Source organism: Taurulus bubalis, assembly GCF_910589615.1.
Source record: "Taurulus bubalis genome assembly, chromosome: 18".
Lineage (NCBI taxonomy): Eukaryota > Metazoa > Chordata > Actinopteri > Perciformes > Cottidae > Taurulus > Taurulus bubalis.
In genome coordinates this window covers 15,530,153-15,549,374 of record NC_136606.1, presented here as the reverse complement: position 1 = coordinate 15,549,374, position 19,222 = coordinate 15,530,153, and the positions used below count along the sequence as shown (strand labels likewise).

At 41.0% G+C, this 19,222-nt stretch overlaps 1 protein-coding gene across 1 annotated transcript in view; it reads left to right on the top strand.

The window, feature by feature from the left end:
- Positions 1–612: 612 nt before the first annotated feature.
- Positions 613–19,222, top strand: part of abca4a (ATP-binding cassette, sub-family A (ABC1), member 4a) — a gene marked incomplete at its 5' end in the record, with an annotated part of 30,441 nt that continues 11,831 nt past the window's right edge. The window contains 19 exons of the mRNA XM_079234437.1: positions 613–678; positions 1,212–1,305; positions 1,412–1,553; positions 1,792–1,931; positions 3,552–3,679; positions 5,183–5,380; positions 8,110–8,199; positions 9,143–9,377; positions 9,928–10,067; positions 11,975–12,091; positions 12,955–13,152; positions 14,994–15,199; positions 15,276–15,452; positions 15,639–15,861; positions 16,986–17,207; positions 17,582–17,786; positions 17,882–17,959; positions 18,105–18,317; positions 18,970–19,147. Of these exons, the coding sequence (XP_079090563.1) occupies positions 613–678; positions 1,212–1,305; positions 1,412–1,553; positions 1,792–1,931; positions 3,552–3,679; positions 5,183–5,380; positions 8,110–8,199; positions 9,143–9,377; positions 9,928–10,067; positions 11,975–12,091; positions 12,955–13,152; positions 14,994–15,199; positions 15,276–15,452; positions 15,639–15,861; positions 16,986–17,207; positions 17,582–17,786; positions 17,882–17,959; positions 18,105–18,317; positions 18,970–19,147 (3,050 nt within the window). The remainder of the gene's footprint in view (positions 679–1,211; positions 1,306–1,411; positions 1,554–1,791; positions 1,932–3,551; positions 3,680–5,182; positions 5,381–8,109; positions 8,200–9,142; positions 9,378–9,927; positions 10,068–11,974; positions 12,092–12,954; positions 13,153–14,993; positions 15,200–15,275; positions 15,453–15,638; positions 15,862–16,985; positions 17,208–17,581; positions 17,787–17,881; positions 17,960–18,104; positions 18,318–18,969; positions 19,148–19,222) is intronic.

Genomic DNA, 19,222 nt, shown 5'->3' with positions numbered 1-19,222 from the left:
CCAGAAAGAAGATTAAAATCAATCTGCTTAACTATTCACAAGGTCTGGATTCTAGCTGTGTAGCAACCCCAAGCAGCACTCGCTAGAATATGTGGCGTGACACTTCATGTATTGCGTATCGCTCTGCAGTGCGAGTGTTGTTCTGAGGTGAGTGACATGATATTCTGGGCTAGAGCCATGCTATGGGATGTATTCAATGTATATGTAATTAGTAATGTGATAGCCATAACATTGCACAATTGTTGCACCTGACCTAGATTTCTGTTCCATGTACCGGGACTGTTTGATAATCAGTGTAGCGACTTGAACCATGAATAGTATTGAGAGAACGTTTCGAGCATTCGGAAAGGTCTATTCTTGTTCCGCTGACCATGAGAAGTGTCTTGAGCTCATTGACCTCATTACAGAGCTCATACTAGGGGGATGAATGAATGGACACAAGGAGTTCATCCACAAAATCTAGCTTTCCAAATACAAATGATCTTATAAGTCACAACGGGGTTTTCTTCTAGAACTTGAGGTAGCTTCTTTAAGCTTTAAGAGTAATGTGGACTGGTTGAATACAGGTTTGTTGGCTGGTGCCAGCTCCTGCGGGGGTGAAAAAGAGGTACCATGGGGGCAGGAAGAGAGGTCAAACTCCTGCTGTGGAAGAACTGGACCATCCGCAGGAGGCAGAGGGTAAAATCCACTCACTCCATTTATCCCTCCGGGGGTTGCAGTTGGCTAAAATGCCTGAACTATAGCAATTACTTCTTTGATATGTTTTAAAGTCCGCAAATCCTTTTCAATGTATCTTTTATGTTTAAAACAAAAAATAATAACTTCCAAAATGTATGTGAAGTGCAAATATCTTATAGACCTACACATTACTGTGATTTATTAAATGACTATCACATCATTTTGTTGCTTTTCATCATTTCATGCAGCATACTTTCTTTTGTAGCTGCTCATCTGAGTTTGTTTTCATCTTTTTTTTTCAATCAATACTGTTGCATGCTCTCAGTTTTTTTATTTACCATCTTTTATATGATTCTTATTATTGGCCTATCGGAGCAGTTCACCAATCATTAAACTACAGTTCTAGATGTATCCACTTTCCAGCCGGTCCATTTTTCCTGATCTTTTTTATCCAACGGATGACTCTTAACACTTAAATGATGACATTTAGAAAGATGCAGTTTTACAAAGTTTATGTTGTACTCTCCAACCAGGTGCGTTTCTTCATGGAGATTATGTGGCCTGTTATGCTGTTCATGGGGCTAGTGTGGCTGAGACGAGTGAATCCACTCTACCGTCAACATGAATGTATGCAAAAGTCTTTTTACCAAAAACATTTGATGTGTGAAGTTTGATGTCTTATTCATAAATATGTATAAAGCACTGAATGCCAACAGTATCTCCTTTACCCCAGGCCACTTCCCCAACAAGGCCATGCCCTCCACAGGGGTCCTGCCATGGATCCAGGGAATCTTCTGTAATGCCAACAACCCTTGTTTTCAATACCCCACCCGCGGGGAATCTCCCGGCCTGGTGTCCAACTACAACAACTCCATGTAAGCGTCACCCTGGGCTGGTTGTTTTAAACCGGAGGTGTTGAATTCCTATGAAACATTTGATCTGAGATGAAAAGGCAGAATTATGGAATGAAGTCAATGCGAATATGTTTAAATGTCGCTAGTATTATGCTTTAGTTGTTTCAAAGCATCTGTGTGTGCATTTAATCCTATGTGAAGGTACATGCTGTTAATCTGCTCAACAAGAATAATGTGTGTGATTTGTTATTGACCTCAGATTGGCTCGGTACTACACGGATGCCCAGGATCTTCTTTTTAGTGACCCAGAGTTTCTGCAGCTCGGGCGCCTCTGGAAAGAACTGAACGCTATGAGTAACTTCATGGACACCCTGCGCACACATCCTGAACAGGTCTCAGGTCAGTGCTCCAGCCTTTCATCAACACGGTGCAGAAACATAATTGTCCGTAGAGTCAAACCCAACTTCAGTTATTCTGCTTAGTTGTTTCAATGGAGCAGATGTGACTTCTGGATTACCCGGTACATTTTTCTTTTCAGTTGGAAGTTTCTATAAATGTTAATGTGCAGCATGACTTAGCATTGCAAGCCAAACTTAGTCTCCTGCTAATTGTTTTCTGTTGTATTTGTGATTGCCCTTATAACATTTATAGGGGTTTTCTGTGGTGAGGAAAATGGACAATAAATATAAAGTTGCATCATCTGGTCAAAAACAGCATCACATCGTATTTTACACATTTTCCCATCAGTCATAGCTGTGAAGCCGTAAGCTGCTTACTTTCACCACCTGTGTTTATTTGGTGGGAAAGCAATTCATCCATCCATGCTCCTCTCTCCATTAAAAATCAGACTGTAGAAACACAGATGCACCACACAAACAGTTCTGTTCATGTCAACATATACATCTATACTGTCTATACAGAAGGTTTCCCAGTCAAATAAACCTTTATGATGGGATTGGAATGAGGCTGAGTGCATTCCAGCCTGTGAATGATTACGTCTGCTTGCTCTCTATGCTGCCACTCTCATGGAGAAATATGTAGATGGCCTAACAGAGCTAACAAAGATATGGATCCACATTCCACACAAGTTCCCATGAGGCCCCGGGGAAGAAAACTGAATTCTGCTGAGAACCAAGTTATGTAATTGTTGAAAAAAGACTAAACGTTTGAGTGAACATGTGTGTTGTATGTGCAAGGCCCTTGATTGTGTATGTGTATATGTTCAATTTATGTGTGCATGCACCTTTGTCCATGCATCTTTTGTTGTATTACCCATAATTATCTGTCCCTCTAGGAAGAAAGGCAAGCTGTCTGATGGCACTTTGGATATTCTTAAAGGAATAGATTGACCTTTTTGGAAGTACACTTATTTGCTTTCTGACAGATGACAAGAACAATAAGCACTCTGTCTCATAAATATGAAGCTTAGCTTAGCACAAAGACTGGAAGCGGTGGGAAACAGCTAGCCTACCAGCACCCGATAACTGATTCACATGTTTTATCTTGTTTGTTTCATTCATTCAAGAATCAAAGCGTTCAAATGACAGTAAAGGAACTTTCAGTGATCAGTGTGTCATAAATCTTCACTTGATGTGACCAACCTCACCAGAAAAACAAGCAGTTACCATCAACAGAGAAGGTGTAATTGTGTAATTTGTTATAGTGGTTAACTAGTCTATCAGGTACCTTTGTCCCACAACTTCTTGGATAGAAACAGGACAAGAACAGTTTAAAACTTTAACACAATCCAAGTCAATCTAGGGCTGAACCTGGATGCTGGCCACACCAGCGAGCAAACTTTATTCATGCTAAGACATGTCACTGAATAATGAGGGGGTGCAGAGGTAAAGTTTCCTCAACCTATGTTCCTAACCTTTTAATACAATAGATTTGTCACAACTTGCCCAAAATTTGAGTTTGCTTTCGTGGAGCACAGACAACAATAGTTCGGGTTGTTCAATTTGTTGTTCAAATAGGAGCATTTTCATTCACACGAACTCCCACTGTCTCTCTTTGTAGGCCGAGGAGTAAAGGTGGAGACTATACTGAAGGACGATGAGACTCTGACATCATTCCTGCTGAGAGACATTCCTCTGACAGAGTCTGTGGTGTATCAGCTAGTCAATGCCCAAATCAGGCCTGAACAGGTACACACGCATACATACACACACACACACACGGTTAGGTAGCAAAGGATACATGTGTCACATTTCAACATTATTTTGAAACATTTGTGTAGTGTTGGAAACACAACCGATGAAGAGAGGACTGTCACCATCTGCCAGCGTTGACCCAACATCTTTATCTTTAAAAGCAATTCTTATGATTAGAAAGTCTTCCAAAAGTAAATACTTGCTCCATTTGTCGTGCCTTTGAGAACATCCTCTCTGATTCAGTGATATCATGAATGCTGTCCTGAAGCTGTTCTCTATACATTTAATATGCCAGGTTGAACACCCTTGTGTTGTTCTCTTTGTTTACCTTTTGTTATGTCTCCATGCTTCCACTGGTAACGCCACATCAGGCAAAGTCTGCATAAATGCTGATTTACAGAAAGTGTTCATAAAGAGCTAAAAATGTCAGCGAGAGACCTAAAACGCTCGATGATTTGACAGTGGGACAGGGCTAAACCCTCACGAATTTGGCGGAAGCTCGCCTCAAAGTCTGTGAGAAGTGAGTGTGGAGAAGATTGGGATTGGGCCATTTTGTCTAACTGCCAACCTGTGCGTCTCCGGAGTCGTCCACAAGCTGTTAGCTTTACAGCTGTGAGGATGAACGATAGCCATGTTCGTCGTTTACACTCATTTTATGATATGTTTATGTTCATAGACAGACTTTGCGACTCTCTCTCTAGATTTAGGGACTTCTTGAGCTGTGAATGCTAGCTAACGTTATTTTTTGATTGGAAAAGGGTTGGCAATATTGGGCTGAGTATTTTTGTCGGATTATTTTAAAAAATCTAACGTAGGCTCCATTTGCTAGTTTCTCAACATAACCAACCCTAGCTTCAAGCGCACACAATATTTAGAATATTTTACGATGGGAAACTAAACTGAAAGGGAAACTCGACTGTTTTTGTCAAAGTAGTCTTGTGACATTGGAGAGAGTAGGCTACCAATATGTTTTGGTTAATTTAAAAGGAAAGGGAGATCTGACAGCAAGACAGAGTGGTGAAAATATTCAAAATATAGCTTACACTTGTTTTTTAGGTTAGCCTTTCAACTAGGCAGCTAACATGTTCTTTGCTGCTGCCCCAGTCCAGAGCAGTACTTAGTTTTGCTTCTGTGCTGGAACTCCTGTCTGCTTCTCCAAACTGGAGGCTTTCAGTGACACCGAGTCTACTTTAGGTAACACGCTGACTATGGGTATACCACCCCACTTCAAAACACCCAAACCAACACACGTACTACATGAATTGTGACAGGTAAAGTGTAAAATAAACAAATACACATACAAACATACATTTTAAACATATTCATTGACTTCTTGGAGTACTTTGGAAATGTGCATTTTTATTCAGGAAACCACAGAATAGAAAACACTGCCCTGTGAAGTTCCAAAACTGATGTCCAAGTGCAATGATATTTAATGCTAAAATCCTTCCAATTTAAACTAACGCAAGTCTTCTGTTCACATATACTTTTTTCCAGTTTGTCTTTGGGGTTCCAGCCTTGCATCTAAAGGACATTGCCTGCAGCCTGACCCTGCTGGAGCGATTCCTCAGCTTCCCCAGCCGCAGAGGACTCTACGCTGTTCGCAATGCCATGTGCATCCTTACCCCTCAACGGCTACAGATCATTGAGGACAAATTCTATGCTAATGTCGACTTTTTCAAGCTCTTCAGACTGGTCAGTGTTGGCTGGGATATTACCAAAATGTATTATGTGCCAAGGCTTATTGTTAAAAGCTACAGCCTATTATTTAATGGTTTACCATTTGTATAAATGTAACCTCTGATACAAATAGCTGTACAATCAAAACTAAATTCTGGCCAAATTAAATTGGGAGCCCTTTTTCCACATGTCCACACTGCTCACACCAGTTACAGCCATCCACTGTGGTCTTGATTGTATAAAGTTCATAGAAACCTCATTTTAAATGAGTGAAATGCATACACAAGTTATCCATTTAGTTTATGAATTGGGAAGGCCAGTATAGAGCTGTGGTTGGACAAGTCCCATCTGGGCTGTTGCCATGTGTTTTAGCTTATTTGCAAAGATTTCCAATGGCTATTCACCGAAGGCTGAGCCAACTGCTGTCATAAGGCAATGTGGTATCGGGCAGGATATGACATTTGACAAATAGTTATCAAGCTGTGCCATGTAGGCGTTAACTTATGTGTCTGATTTGTTAATCAATCTTGATGACAAGTTAATAGAGCATTTGTTTTTTTGGTGATGTAATCCCAATGAATATAAATCCCCTTGTTGGAAATTGAAAATGCATTATGTAAATTAGGAAACCTATTTAGATTACCAAATGACAAAATAATATTTTTATTGTCTGCAATTTACCGGCACGATTATTGTTAGAAACATTGAAAAAGCGACTGTTTTAAAGACGTACACCTACTATTTTAGTCATCATACTTTAATCATATCCCATATTGCTTTGTCACACAGCTTTAACTGTATCTTATTTAGTACATTCTGTGGATTAGCTAATGGTTTCTGTTTATGTCTGACTTCACATTGGCAGTTTGTGCTCAAATCCCATCTGGATCGAAACCTAACAAGTCCACACAGGCCTATCATACCGCAATTATCAGGAACCACCGGTTGATAAACAGCTGGTTATATTTTTACAAGGATTCTGACTCACAGGGTGGGACAAATAGTTCTCAGAGAAATGCAAGTTGGCATGTGTCTTAAGTAAATAAAGTCTACTATGCTCCAGGAATGTTAAAGAACTTTGCATTACAATAACCCCAATGTGTACATTACAGATAAGCATAAAAGATGCATTTCAAGTGGCAGTAATTTAATATTTCGAAAGGGCTGGAATATTTAACATATAGACATCACCCTGAATTAACATGCCGTAGACTGTTGTATCACAAATAATTATATGTAAAGTGGTTATAGTAATATAATAAGTAAAATACACAACCATAATCTTTTTTACTACAAAAAGGAAATACTAGTAATACATATGTGGGAACTTAAACTGAAATATTGATAACAATAATGACTCAGATAATGAGTGCAGGTCAAACTCCAGTTGTTTACCTGTGACTTAATGTCTTAGTAATTCAACATAATTTTCTAAATACAGCAAACAAACCCAAGACAACATTTCAACCTGCAAAAATATAAAAAATAACCTCAGAAAAATTATTGAATTAACATCACTTAATAGAATACATTGCCGTAAAGACCATATAATTCAAGCAGGGTCTTATTTACCTGCAAGAGGCTTGATTAAGACTGTGCTCAAGTTTAGCCAACATGCTTCAAATAGGTACGGGTGATGGGAAACAGCCATGAGCATAAGCTGAGCAGGCAGACATGGCCTCTGTCTGTAATTAGCTTAGTGAAGAGACACTCCTCTCCTCAGTAACCAAAGGGCACTTTGAGTAAACACAGGCCACAATGAGACAGACAGCAACAATCACGTGGGACGAGGTAAAATGTGTTTAGTCTTCTGTCTGCCTCTGTCTTCTGCTATAGCAGCGAAAGGCTAAAATACGTTTTGCCATCATTTCATGCCATCTTCTTCTCACTATAAATTAATTAAATGTAATCTATATGGGTTATTTGTGTTCAGTGTTTGAAGACGTCTTTTCAACACCACAGATTTTCAGGGTCGAGACCGACCCGTGATTTGCATTCACATAATGACGTGCAATCACATACTCGGGATTCTTAGTGCTTATAGTCTTATGCTTCTCAATTCAAACGGAAATGGTTTAAAAGCAAACTCTTGAGGAAGTCTGAGCTCACTGCCCTCTGATAAGCATACTCTATATATGTCATAGTGGAGGATGTCTCTGGCAGTTCGGTGTCTTGGCCTCGTGCTGCTTCCTGGAACTTTTATCCTATTGTGTTGTGAGTTGGCGAGAAGATCTCTGGGCCAACCAGCAGATCCTCAAAGACAACAATGATCAGCACATATGACATGAATAATGAAGAATACCGGTGTTTTTCTCTGGTCCACTAAAACATGTTTATGTTACTGAATATTTGATCAACTAATTTATTTAAATATTTTGTATATATCAGTTCATGATAAGAAAATATTTCAACATCAATCATGACACATTTTTATGACATTTGACATACAAGAAAAAAGATCATCACCTCGATAAATATGTCTCTCCACTGCATCAGTTTCAATGAATACAGAACTTCATTTTAATTACACTATGTATTTGAATACTTCCGACTGCAAGTTGTCTGTCATCAAGGGCCGGTATCATCCTTTCCTTTTTAAACATCGAAACAAACAAAGGGACGCCAAGGACGGGGGGTATTAGTAACTTCCTCTGTGTCAGGAAGACGTTGTGTCTTGGTGAAATGTGTAATTTTGAGAAAAAGAAAAGTACTTGTATTAAAAGAATGCACTTGTTTCTCTTCAGCTTCCTCGTGTGCTGGATAATCACTCTGAAGGCATTGAAATTCAACTCTGGGTACAGGTCGTCTCTGCTGTCTCGGACAAACTGCGAGAGGTAGGGCATGGTCCAGTCCGGCACTATTCAAAAGTTCAACGCCTGCTATTTTTAGCTGTCAGGAAACAGTTGCTTCCCCTGCTGAACCTTTCATGCAAACAGAAGTAGGTGGATATCATTTAGTGCGTAATAGGAAGGCTAAATCCAGAAAAGGCCTGTTAGGCCTAAAAAAACAGATATATCATCATTATGAGACCATCCCAATGGAAACAACACTGCGGCTGCAAGAACAGGTGTAGCCTCGATACATGGAAAAGGTTAAACGTCAAGGGGGATTGAGGGATCTGTTTTTGTATATATATATATATATATATATATATATATATATATATATATATATATATATATATATATATATATATATATATTTGTGACGTTGTATCCATGTAAGTTGTGGTGTACCCGTCATTTTAAACATTCAGTGGGTATGTAGTAGAACACATTGTTTTGTTTGTTGTTTGTTGTGGATGTTTCCATGGGATATTTAGTGTCGCTGACAGTCTGACATCCTGTTGGCACGACACTTTGTCTTTGTCTTGACCAGAGACTATAGACAGCCTGTGGTCAGGTCAAAGACAAAGCGTCTCTACCATAGACACCAGACGACGTGAAACTGTGCAACCGACCAAGGCCAAAACAATACATTGTTGCTATGTGTGTGTATAATAATTTAAGGTACAACAGTGTCACGACCCAAAATATCAGCCTTGATGCGCTTTTAAGATAAGTGGGCGGGTACGGAAGGTGCTAATCAGAGCCCTGGCAAATTGCATAACATTGAATTGTTGCAACCAGGAACAAAACATTGCACTGTAGTAATTAAACGTTTTTGAACCCGATTTGTGTCCATGTAGTTGCTTATTGTGTGTACTGATCCTTGGTATATCTTTAACACATATCTATTCTCATTTAAGCTCTGTTTTACTTTGGCATCTCTCCACAGTTGCACCAGAGGAATAGCTCCAGGGAGCTTCTCCAGGTCATGACTCCTCTCTTCCAGAACAATCTGTCCTTTAGGGAGGCGATGGCCGCTGCCTCCAGCTTGGTATGTGGCTACACTGAGGGCGCTTTCTCCCGAGTCACCTCCTTTAACTGGTACGAGGACAATAACTACAAAGCTTTCCTGGGCATCAGCGGCCACAGGGCACGGAGCCAGTACACATACGACAACAGCACCAGTGAGTAGACACATATAATATATGTTAGTGTGACAGATGTTAGGCATTGGTCTAGTCTCAAGCTTTTGGCTTTACCATTAAAACCAGGGGTTTGTTCTTGAGACTGAAACAATGTCTCTGTTCTTTTTTGAAGTAACCCTACTCTAATATAATAGCAGTAGATCTCCTGGTTTAGTGTGACAGACTCACTGGATTTGTACAGTACAACTTCAATTACATCTACCAAGGTGGAATGATTTCAGTCCAACGTGTGTGTTAATTTGTAAGATATCTCAAATCCTAGAAGTAAGTGGAAGGTGAGGCCGGATGCAAAACAAAGATCAAGTAAATTGATTGTGGCGCCCTCCTGTAATGTGTCATGTAAGAACACACATTTTGTCCTTTCTTCTTTACTCCTTCTTTCAAGATTGAGAGCTGTTAGCATTTTTCAATTTTTTTTCCAATTATGATACATAATGATAGTATATTTGGATGAGCAAAAAAAAAAAATTCCCCATATTCTCTTTCAATAGAATGTATTAAGTATCTACTACATAACCTTTCCCTGCAGCTCCGTTCTGCAATGATCTGATGAAAGAGCTGGAGTCCAACCCTGTCACCAGGATTGTGTGGAACTCTGTCAAGCCGATGCTGATGGGACGGATCCTCTACGCTCCTGACTCGCCGGCTGCCCGGCAGATCATACGAAATGTAAGCAGCATTGGCCAATGTGTATGCATTGGTGGAGAACCATGGTTTCATACACTCATTCTGGCAGGATTCTGCAGGCCTTAAATTATAGATGTTTCACTATATTGCTGAATTTGATGCATTTTACTTTTTAGGTATTATTTTCAATAGGTGGTGGAAAAACTAAGTAATTGGTGGTATTATTGAACAAACAAATAAAAATGGTCGCATCCACTTAGTCACAAAGATGGAGAGCTAATGAAAATGTATAAAGAAAGATACAGATCCCCCAGATTGCCACCTTTTAAATGACGTCTGTTACTCCATGACATCCGTATCTTTGATTTTCTTTGGTGCAATCAAGCCGACTGCAGTGAACAATGCATTCCCCTCAAAAGGGGATCAGCTTTCCTCATGTCATGTCCAGCCCTTTGTATCTAGATGTAGATACGTGTTGGTCAAAGCCCTTCAGGGGGGCAGCAGTCATGGATGGCTTGGTTGCAATGGAAGACACGGGCTGATCGGCTGTGGTGACTACCACAAGGTCCACTGGCGCCACAGCTTTTTCACTGTTATGTAAGCAGAAAGAGTCTGTCGTTAAAGACGTGGGATCACGCACACAAAGAGACACGCACACATTTGGGTTTCCTCTTTCCTGACCTTTAATGCCCTCTTTGTTTTCCTCTTCCCTCAGATTGGGATCTTAATTGCACTAAGAAAGTAATGACTAAGGGGTTAATCCATTGCTTTTACGAGACCAAAAACATGGCCTCTACAGGCTCTTTGTTATCTTCCTCTTAACTCTGCCATGCATCAGTTTGTTTCAGTAGAAACTCCAAGTAAAGCATTTAAACATGTCTTTTCACGCTGTATTGTGACTGCTCTAGTGTGATGATGATCTTTGAAGGGTGTCATCCCTGCTTATTCCCTGGAGGCACACTAAGGCCGTATCATTCAGATTTGAGTTTAATAGACTTAAACTAATCTTGCTACAGGTGCTCACTTTGTTGCACTGTATGCTAAGTTAGGCAGAACATACCCCACATCTTGGCCAACTACAAAATTCCTCCACAGCCCCCTTTAAGAAATCACCTCAAGGAAACCCCAAGTCCTCCTCCTGCTTTTGCTTGCCGTTTTAAACGGCCCCGGGGAATGAGGAAGCACTCACTTGTGGGAACCTGACTGGGATTCACTGGGCAGGCTGAATGCATTCGGCCAGTTGTCACCAACAGCCTCCATTGTCACCCCGGCTCCATTGTCCCCATTGTCACCCAAAATCAGACACACACAAGAGGAAGGCGTTTAATTGGGTGTACTCTTGAGCGCTTTCATCCCCCACCGCACATGATTGAATACTGAAATAGCCAGCCTTTGGTATTTTCCACACAAGGCACTGTACCCACACACATCCAGGGTTTTAATGATAAGCGTGCAGTAAATATTTGACTATTTGGCACAGAGTGTATTTGTTGCACAGTTGCTGGTTATCTGAACAGGCCCGCGGGAATTCTTTGTGTGAGAATGTGTGTGTTGTCTTTGCAAAGCCTGTTTTCACAGAGAGTTTGATGTGGGAATGGTATGTAGCAGGAGATTAGGAGTACTGTGACAATGTGTGTATTTGAGTTTGCATGCGTTTACATGAATGGATTTCAAGTCCCCGCCCCCTTCCCCAATATGTTATTCTATACATTTGTGCAACATTTTGTGTTCCCATATTTCGAAATTTTATGCACCCATATACAGGCTAGTTATGTGTGCATGTTTATTTTTGATAAGAGTTTCCTTTTAATGTTGAGACACCAACCATTCTCACACACACACACACACACACACACACACACACACACACACACACACACACACACACACACACACACACACACACACACACACACACACACACACACACATTTATATCTCTCCTACAGGCAAACACAACATTTGAGGAGCTGGAGAGACTGAGGACGATGGGGAAGGCTTGGGAGGAAGTGGCTCCTCAGATCTGGGCATTTTTCCAAGATGGAGTTCAAGTCAACATGATCCGGGTAGGACAGCAATATAGTGTGACTGAATAGTTAGTTTTAAACTGTACACCATGAGAAATAAGGACACATAACGTTGTAGAAAGTTGTAAAAACTTCTTAAAAATGCAACTGAATATAGGAAGAATCAATAAACAAAACACAAGATTCCTTGCAAGATCGCTGGATTTGACTTATTTAAAACTGACAGGGGATTTCTATTGGGGTGTAAAATGACATCCATGTACCAGTTTTACTGTGCCTATTACAGAGATATGATCAGGATCTACCATTGTGTTTCCATTCAGTTGACATCCAATGCCAACCAATTGTCCCTTTGAATGAGGTGATTGATGATGTTGTTATTATATCCTGATCTTTTCCTCACTGATAATTTTTGCTGAGGTCTCATCAGTTCACAAAGTTTCCTGCTTGAATATAGAACCTTATCTTACCAAAATATGCCACCTCTTTCCCATTTCCATCTATCTGGCTCTCCGTAAGTGTCTATCACTCCTCTCACTTTCTCCTTTCGACCTCTCTGTAAACCCCATCTACTGTCCTTATTCGCTTACCTCTCAGTAAATTTACATTAACTATCCATTTTATTTTCTTTAGTCACATCAGTTACCCGTCTATTATCCCCTCTTCCTTTTCAAACATTTTCTGTGACAGACAAATCTCATAACAATGTTAATGGTTTGAATAAGTTAATTTTTGCTTTCTTTGAGGCTGCCTTATCTTTCCGTTTCCTTTTGGTTTTGCGAAATGTTTGTTTTGTTTGTACTGGTGTCTCAGAAACATCTTCCTTAAAAAAAAGATCTTGATCTTAATAGAAAAACCCCAGGGTAAATAAAGCCTATTCCCCTACCACCTTTTGTGTTTAGGACACCATTTGCAATCCATCGGTGATGGATTTCATTGACAGGAGTCTAGAGGAGGCCCCGTTCTCCTCCAAACACATCCTCAACTTCCTGTACAACGGCCCTCCAGAGGACCGTCCGGCCGACGTGCCGGATTTTGACTGGCGAGACATCTTCAACCTCACTGACCGGGTCATTCGAACGCTCAACCAATATGGGGATGTGAGTAAAACACATCTATCGTTTTTGCATGTTCTTGTCTTGTATCAAATACTGCTGCCTAGGTTTTGGAGAATGTGTGTAACCATGCAGAATCATACTGGCTCCACATTTCCAGAAGAGAATAAGGTGTCAGGATTGTTTTTGCCAACTTCTCCCATTGGGCTCTGACGGAAAGAATGTGGGCTGTTTTTTCACATTTCGCTCCACCTGAGTTTTAGGACAGGCCTATTCATTAAATAATCCAATTAAGCCATGTCTTGTCACTTGTTGATTTCAATACCCTGGTTGGCTCACCACTATGTGCTCAATTCAATTGTTGACGTGCTGTAAGCATTTAGATGAGCTGTCTTTGGGCTCTGCAATTTGTCTGCCCGTTCAGAGGGTAATCTATCCAGGTGGGCGAGAGCCATCGCAGCAAACTAGCTGTCGAGCCTCTTTTGTTTACTGCTGATGGAGTGGAGGATTTAGAAAAACAACAGAAACACATCATAAACCTTCTCTTGTGAGTGCCCTCCACATTTAGTGGACCAATGCATTTGAAACAAAGTTTAAATCACTCCTTTCCTTTGCGGAGGCTAATCGGGATGAGGGGCCTATCACACTGGGGGGTGACACGGGGGGCACCTTAGGGGCATGGCTGGGTGGATGGTTGGTGCTCTTTGTTTTTGTCCAAGTTGAAGCTTACAGCACTTGAGTGTGACAAGGAGAGTGGGAACGATTGAGGCCGATTAGCTACAGCTGCCACTCCAACCACCATCCATTATAAAGCGACAACAATGACCGTGGGCTTGATGGCTGGCTGGCTGCACGTTGGTGGTGTGCATGCGTAACACACCACACAGTGGGGCTGCAGTGCTAGGAGGTGAATGCTTGGGCAAATTAACGGACGGTCTTTGAGATTTAAATAATTAGTTGGGTGTGTTTAGTGTACATTGTGTATGCGAATGTATATACATGTATGCATGCATTTTGAATGCACGGGAAATGTGTGTTTTGGTTCAGAGGGGTATCGGTCCATGGGATCTCAAGGGTAATTTGTTGTTTGGAGTGTTTCCTTTTGGATCACGGCCCTCCCCTGTTTGCATTGGGCTACAGTGAATGGCTATGTCAGACACGCTTTGCTGGGAAGAGACAACCACTGCTGAAGTTTCTCTGCAAATGTGGTTGTGGATTGTGGATCACAGTGACTCGAGCCAACACTGATAGTTCTCAGCGTTTCACCTTTTTAGCCACGCTAGCAGCAAGCGATGGAAACGTCGGTGTAGCCATCGGTCAGTCCACCACTTCTGTCTAGACTGTAATATCTCCAAAACTATGAAATGGATTGCCATTTAGTTTTGTACAAATATTCATGGTCCCCAGAGGATGAATCCTTTAGTAATCCTCTGTATAGCCACCAGCAGGTACATTTCCACTTATCATATATCTCCTGGATGTATGTGCACACAAATGTGTTCATACATTCATATTTGTCCTATTGCCTTTGGTGTTCTTTAACTATTTTGGCAACTGTTGGATGTATTAATAATATACAATCAGGTACATATTAGCATTGTCATTGCTTTGTTAGCATGCTGAAGTAGTCAAAGCATCTATGTGCCTACAGTAAGTACAGACTTACAGAGCGGCTAGCATGGCTGTTTAAGATTAGCCATGTTTTAAAAAGCTGGATTGTTGACCTTTATGGCTACAATTAAGATACAGTGTATGGAGGACTCAAGTAAGTGACTTTTCTTTTAAAGTGAAATCCAATGTTCTATTAAACAGACATGACTTAAAATGTCCTTATATCCTGTTAATGTATAGTACTGTCTCTGTCTTGTTCCTTCTCCCTCACTCAGTGTGTGCTCCTGGATAAGTTTGTGGCTGTGCCTGACGAGGACACCGTCACTTATTGGGCCTTGGACTTGATGGAGGACAGCAAGTTCTGGGCGGGCCTTGTCTTTGTAAATATGCACACTTGGACCACCAATGTCCCGCCTCATGTTAAGTTCAAGATCCGTATGGATATTGATGCAGTGGAGCGCACCAACAAGGTCAAAGACAGGTTAGAGTCAAATGGAAATGATCGGTTTAGTGTAATAATGATAAACGTAAAGACTAAATATGTCTGTATTGCTCAGGTATTGGGATCCTGGCCCCAGAGCTGATCCTATGGATGACTTCCGCTATATTTGGGGCGGCTTTGCTTACCTCCAGGACATAATAGAGCATGGGATCATCAAGACGCAGACGGGAAAAGAGTGGCCACTAGGTGTTTACCTACAGCAGATGCCCTACCCTTGTTATGTGGATGATCTGTAAGTGGAAACGTTGATAATTTAGTACATTTAAACAAAGTTCAATCACATTTACCGGCCATAGCAGAATGTTTTGTTGACTCTTCTAATTTTAGATTTTCAAGGTACAGTCACGTTTCTGGTTCTTCACCTCAGCCCCTGTGTCCCTCTCCGTCATCTTATTTCCCCTTCCCCTTCTTTATCCAGCTTCATGCTGACATTGAACCGCTGCTTCCCCATCTTCATGGTCCTGGCCTGGGTCTACTCTGTGTCCATGATTGTCAAGAGCATCGTCCTGGAGAAGGAACTCCGGCTGAAGGAGACCCTGAAGGCCGTGGGGGTCACCAACGGCGTCATCTGGTCCACCTGGTTTATTGACAGCTTCCTCATGATGGGCACAAGCACCGCTCTGCTCACCGTCATCATCATGGTGAGGAAGGATTTTCCAAAAAAAAGCTTTTAAAGACCCTCATTCCTGCACCATCTAATTTGTCCCACTGTATGTTTGGGCAGAAGACCTGATGTCGCTGTGGGTGGAACACTGATAATGAATAGTAAAAAATATATGAATGGAGCTCCTCGAGTGCAGCTATCCTCTACTACGTCATCTTTCTGACTACCTAATCTTCCTGGGAAGCTATTAATGAGTCTGGCCAAAGAATAATTCTTTGGGCCAGTCTCATATCTCCGATCATGATAACTATCACCCAGTTTTACCAGATCTTTGTCCTTGAAATAATAACAGTAGTGTCTGACTGATTGGCATACAAATAAATCATTGATGGAGGAACTGTGAATGCCATGACATCATGGGAATTATGTCAACAGCTTTGCAGGAATGTACTAGTCAATGATTCATTCCTCTATGTTGTAAGAGTTACAAGTCATCTCTTGTTGCCAGCCAGTGGCTCAACTGGCATATTGTCGTAAGATAGGCTGCTATGACCTCTAGTGGATGATATGTGTTTAGCAATGTTTTTCAGTTATAATAATGTCTATTTGCATTACCAATGTGGTATTTATTAGCCCTTGTTTCACATGGCAACTACTTTTACAATACTGTTAAACATGACATGGTTTCTATATATTTCAAATATGATATGAACAAACATTTGTTTGATTCAAATGATAATGCAGTTTTATACATAATAATAACAACAACATATTTCACATATGCTACATTGTATCCAGTGTGGAACATGTTCTCATCTAAGTTTTGAAAGTCAATATTGAAGAACCAATCAATTGCAGCTTTCTTCAAAACAATCAAAACAGATTTTGCTCAAATTGATACACATCACTTTCCAAATAAGAAACAAAACAACAACATTTATAGTACCGTATTGTTCATTTATCAGGGTCAGTGCACAATGCATTTGTAAGTGGACATGTGCTGCGCAGATAAAAAATCAGTAATATATGAAGAAAACTGTTATGTTAGGTTCCCAACATTAATCCCTATGCCTCCTCATACAGCCGCAGCATGTATGTTTGGTTTAATACAGAGTCCATGAATTACTGAAAACTCTGTTTCTCTCTGTCTCTGGCCTATAGGGAGGAAGGGTACTGAACTACAGCAACGGTGTCATCCTCTTCCTTTTTTTGCTCACCTTCACCACAGCTACCATCATGCAATGCTTCCTCCTCAGTGTCTTCTTCAACCAGGCCAACCTGGCAGCAGCCTGCTGCGGCATCATTCACTTTGCCCTTTACCTCCCGCACATCTTCTGCTTCGCCTGGCAAGACCACATCACCAAGGACATGAAGATCTTGGTGGTGGGTGTCCCATCTCAGCATCTCACTCTATAAAGGGAACATGCTTCAATTGAAACAAATGTGAATACATATTTAGTAATTCATACATTTTAGCCTCAGCACATTTACCTGCTCAGAATCTTTTATTCTTAACTTTTCTACGTGTGTTATCAGATACAGGAACTGGTCTTGAGATTATCTGACAACATTTAAAAAGGAAACTAGTTGTTGTTCCTTAATTGTATCACAGATTTATTAGATCCCAAAGCATTACAACTATGCCTAACTCAAGACTAAAAGGGATTTAGAAGCCCATCACACATTCACACAGTCTAAACTTCTTGGTCATAATCTTAGATTAAACAAGATGAGATGACCATTGCCCCTCCTCACAGAGTCTGTTGTCCCAAGTGGCGTTTGGCTTTGGGACGGAGTACCTGTCGCGGTACGAAGAGCAGGGTCTGGGTCTGCAGTGGGACAACATCCAGACCAGCCCTCTGGAGGGGGACGAGTTCTCCTTTCTCACCTCCATCTGCATGATGGGCCTGGACACTGTGCTGTATGCCGTGCTGGCCTGGTACCTGGACAATGTCTTTCCTGGTCAGTGCATAAGAGAGAAGTGAATGAGAAATGAAGGGTTTGATACTATTTTGACGTATTTACTGGAGCTCATGTATTATATTTTTTCATCACAGGCCAGTATGGAATTGGTCGACCGTTTTACTTCCCCCTCCTGCCCTGTTATTGGCTCAACAGTGTGGCTCCCGCTTCAGGTGAGCTTACTTGTTTACCATTTTCCATATTCCTGTACTGTGCATAATAAAATATGTATTCTTAGAGGAGAGGCAGTTATCCGGTGACATAATGTATGATCTCAGTCCTAAGTCAGTTGTAAAATCCTTTATTTTGTCTCCAAAGACAACAACAAACTGGAGATGGATACAAAAGGTTTTGATAACCCGACAAACAAAGAGCAAGGAGAGCAGCCGAAGCAAGAGGAGGAGGAAAATCAAGATCAAGAGAAAGACCAGGAGAAACCCAAGACTCTGGAAGAGACAGTGTCATGTGATCACCAGGTCCAGGGGGAGAGGCTGGTGGAGAGCCAGGCTGAGGAGGACCAGATCAAAGACGGTGTGTATAACGCAGATTTTGTTACACAGAGAGGGGCAATTTGTTAAATTCATCACCAAAACACTTTCTTTCACATTGTAACTTCTTGTCAGGGCCGCATTTCATATTCCCCAGGGTATAATAGATTCGCAATTCTATCACAATTTTATCATTGCACATTACAGCTGCATTTGATTGCCTATCAGTATCTCTGCTTATTTCTAATATCTGAAAAAGCAATTATAGCGTTTTTCCATATATAATTAATGACATAACTTATTGATTATGTAGATGTAATATCTCTCCAAGCAAACACTTTCGGGATTGAAGCCGTCTCTCTATTTGCTCTAACTTTCCCTCTCTGACAATCAAAGTGATTGTGTGGGAACTCGGTGTCCTTGTGTGTGTTTGCGCTTGTTGCTATATGTGAACACACACGCTGCTAACTTCTCAGTTTCATGCTTAGTTAATAAGTGATTGGAACTGTTCTTTAAACTGTTATGGCATTCCAGTCCCCTGATCTCATATGTGTCTTTCATAAACATGTGTGAGATGAAATAAAATAAAAAAATTCAGTAAAGGGAAATAAATATGATATGTTGATATATGATTGTCTCTCTTTACAATATGATTTGGTTGTGGTCGGTTACCTGGTTGTCTTTGCTTTACGCAGGTCAGCCATTCTTTGAAGCAGAGCCAGCTGAACTGGTGAAGGGAGTCTGTGTCCAGAACCTGGTCAAGGTGTTCGGCAGCAGCGTCACACCGGCCGTGGATGGCCTGAGCATCAGCTTTTATGAGAGCCAGATTACTACCCTCCTGGGCCAAAATGGTGCTGGGAAGACCACCACGATGTATGTCACACAGATGCATACTCACACACAACAACCATAAAGGCAGAACATTTTAAAAGCAGTCCTCATTTACTT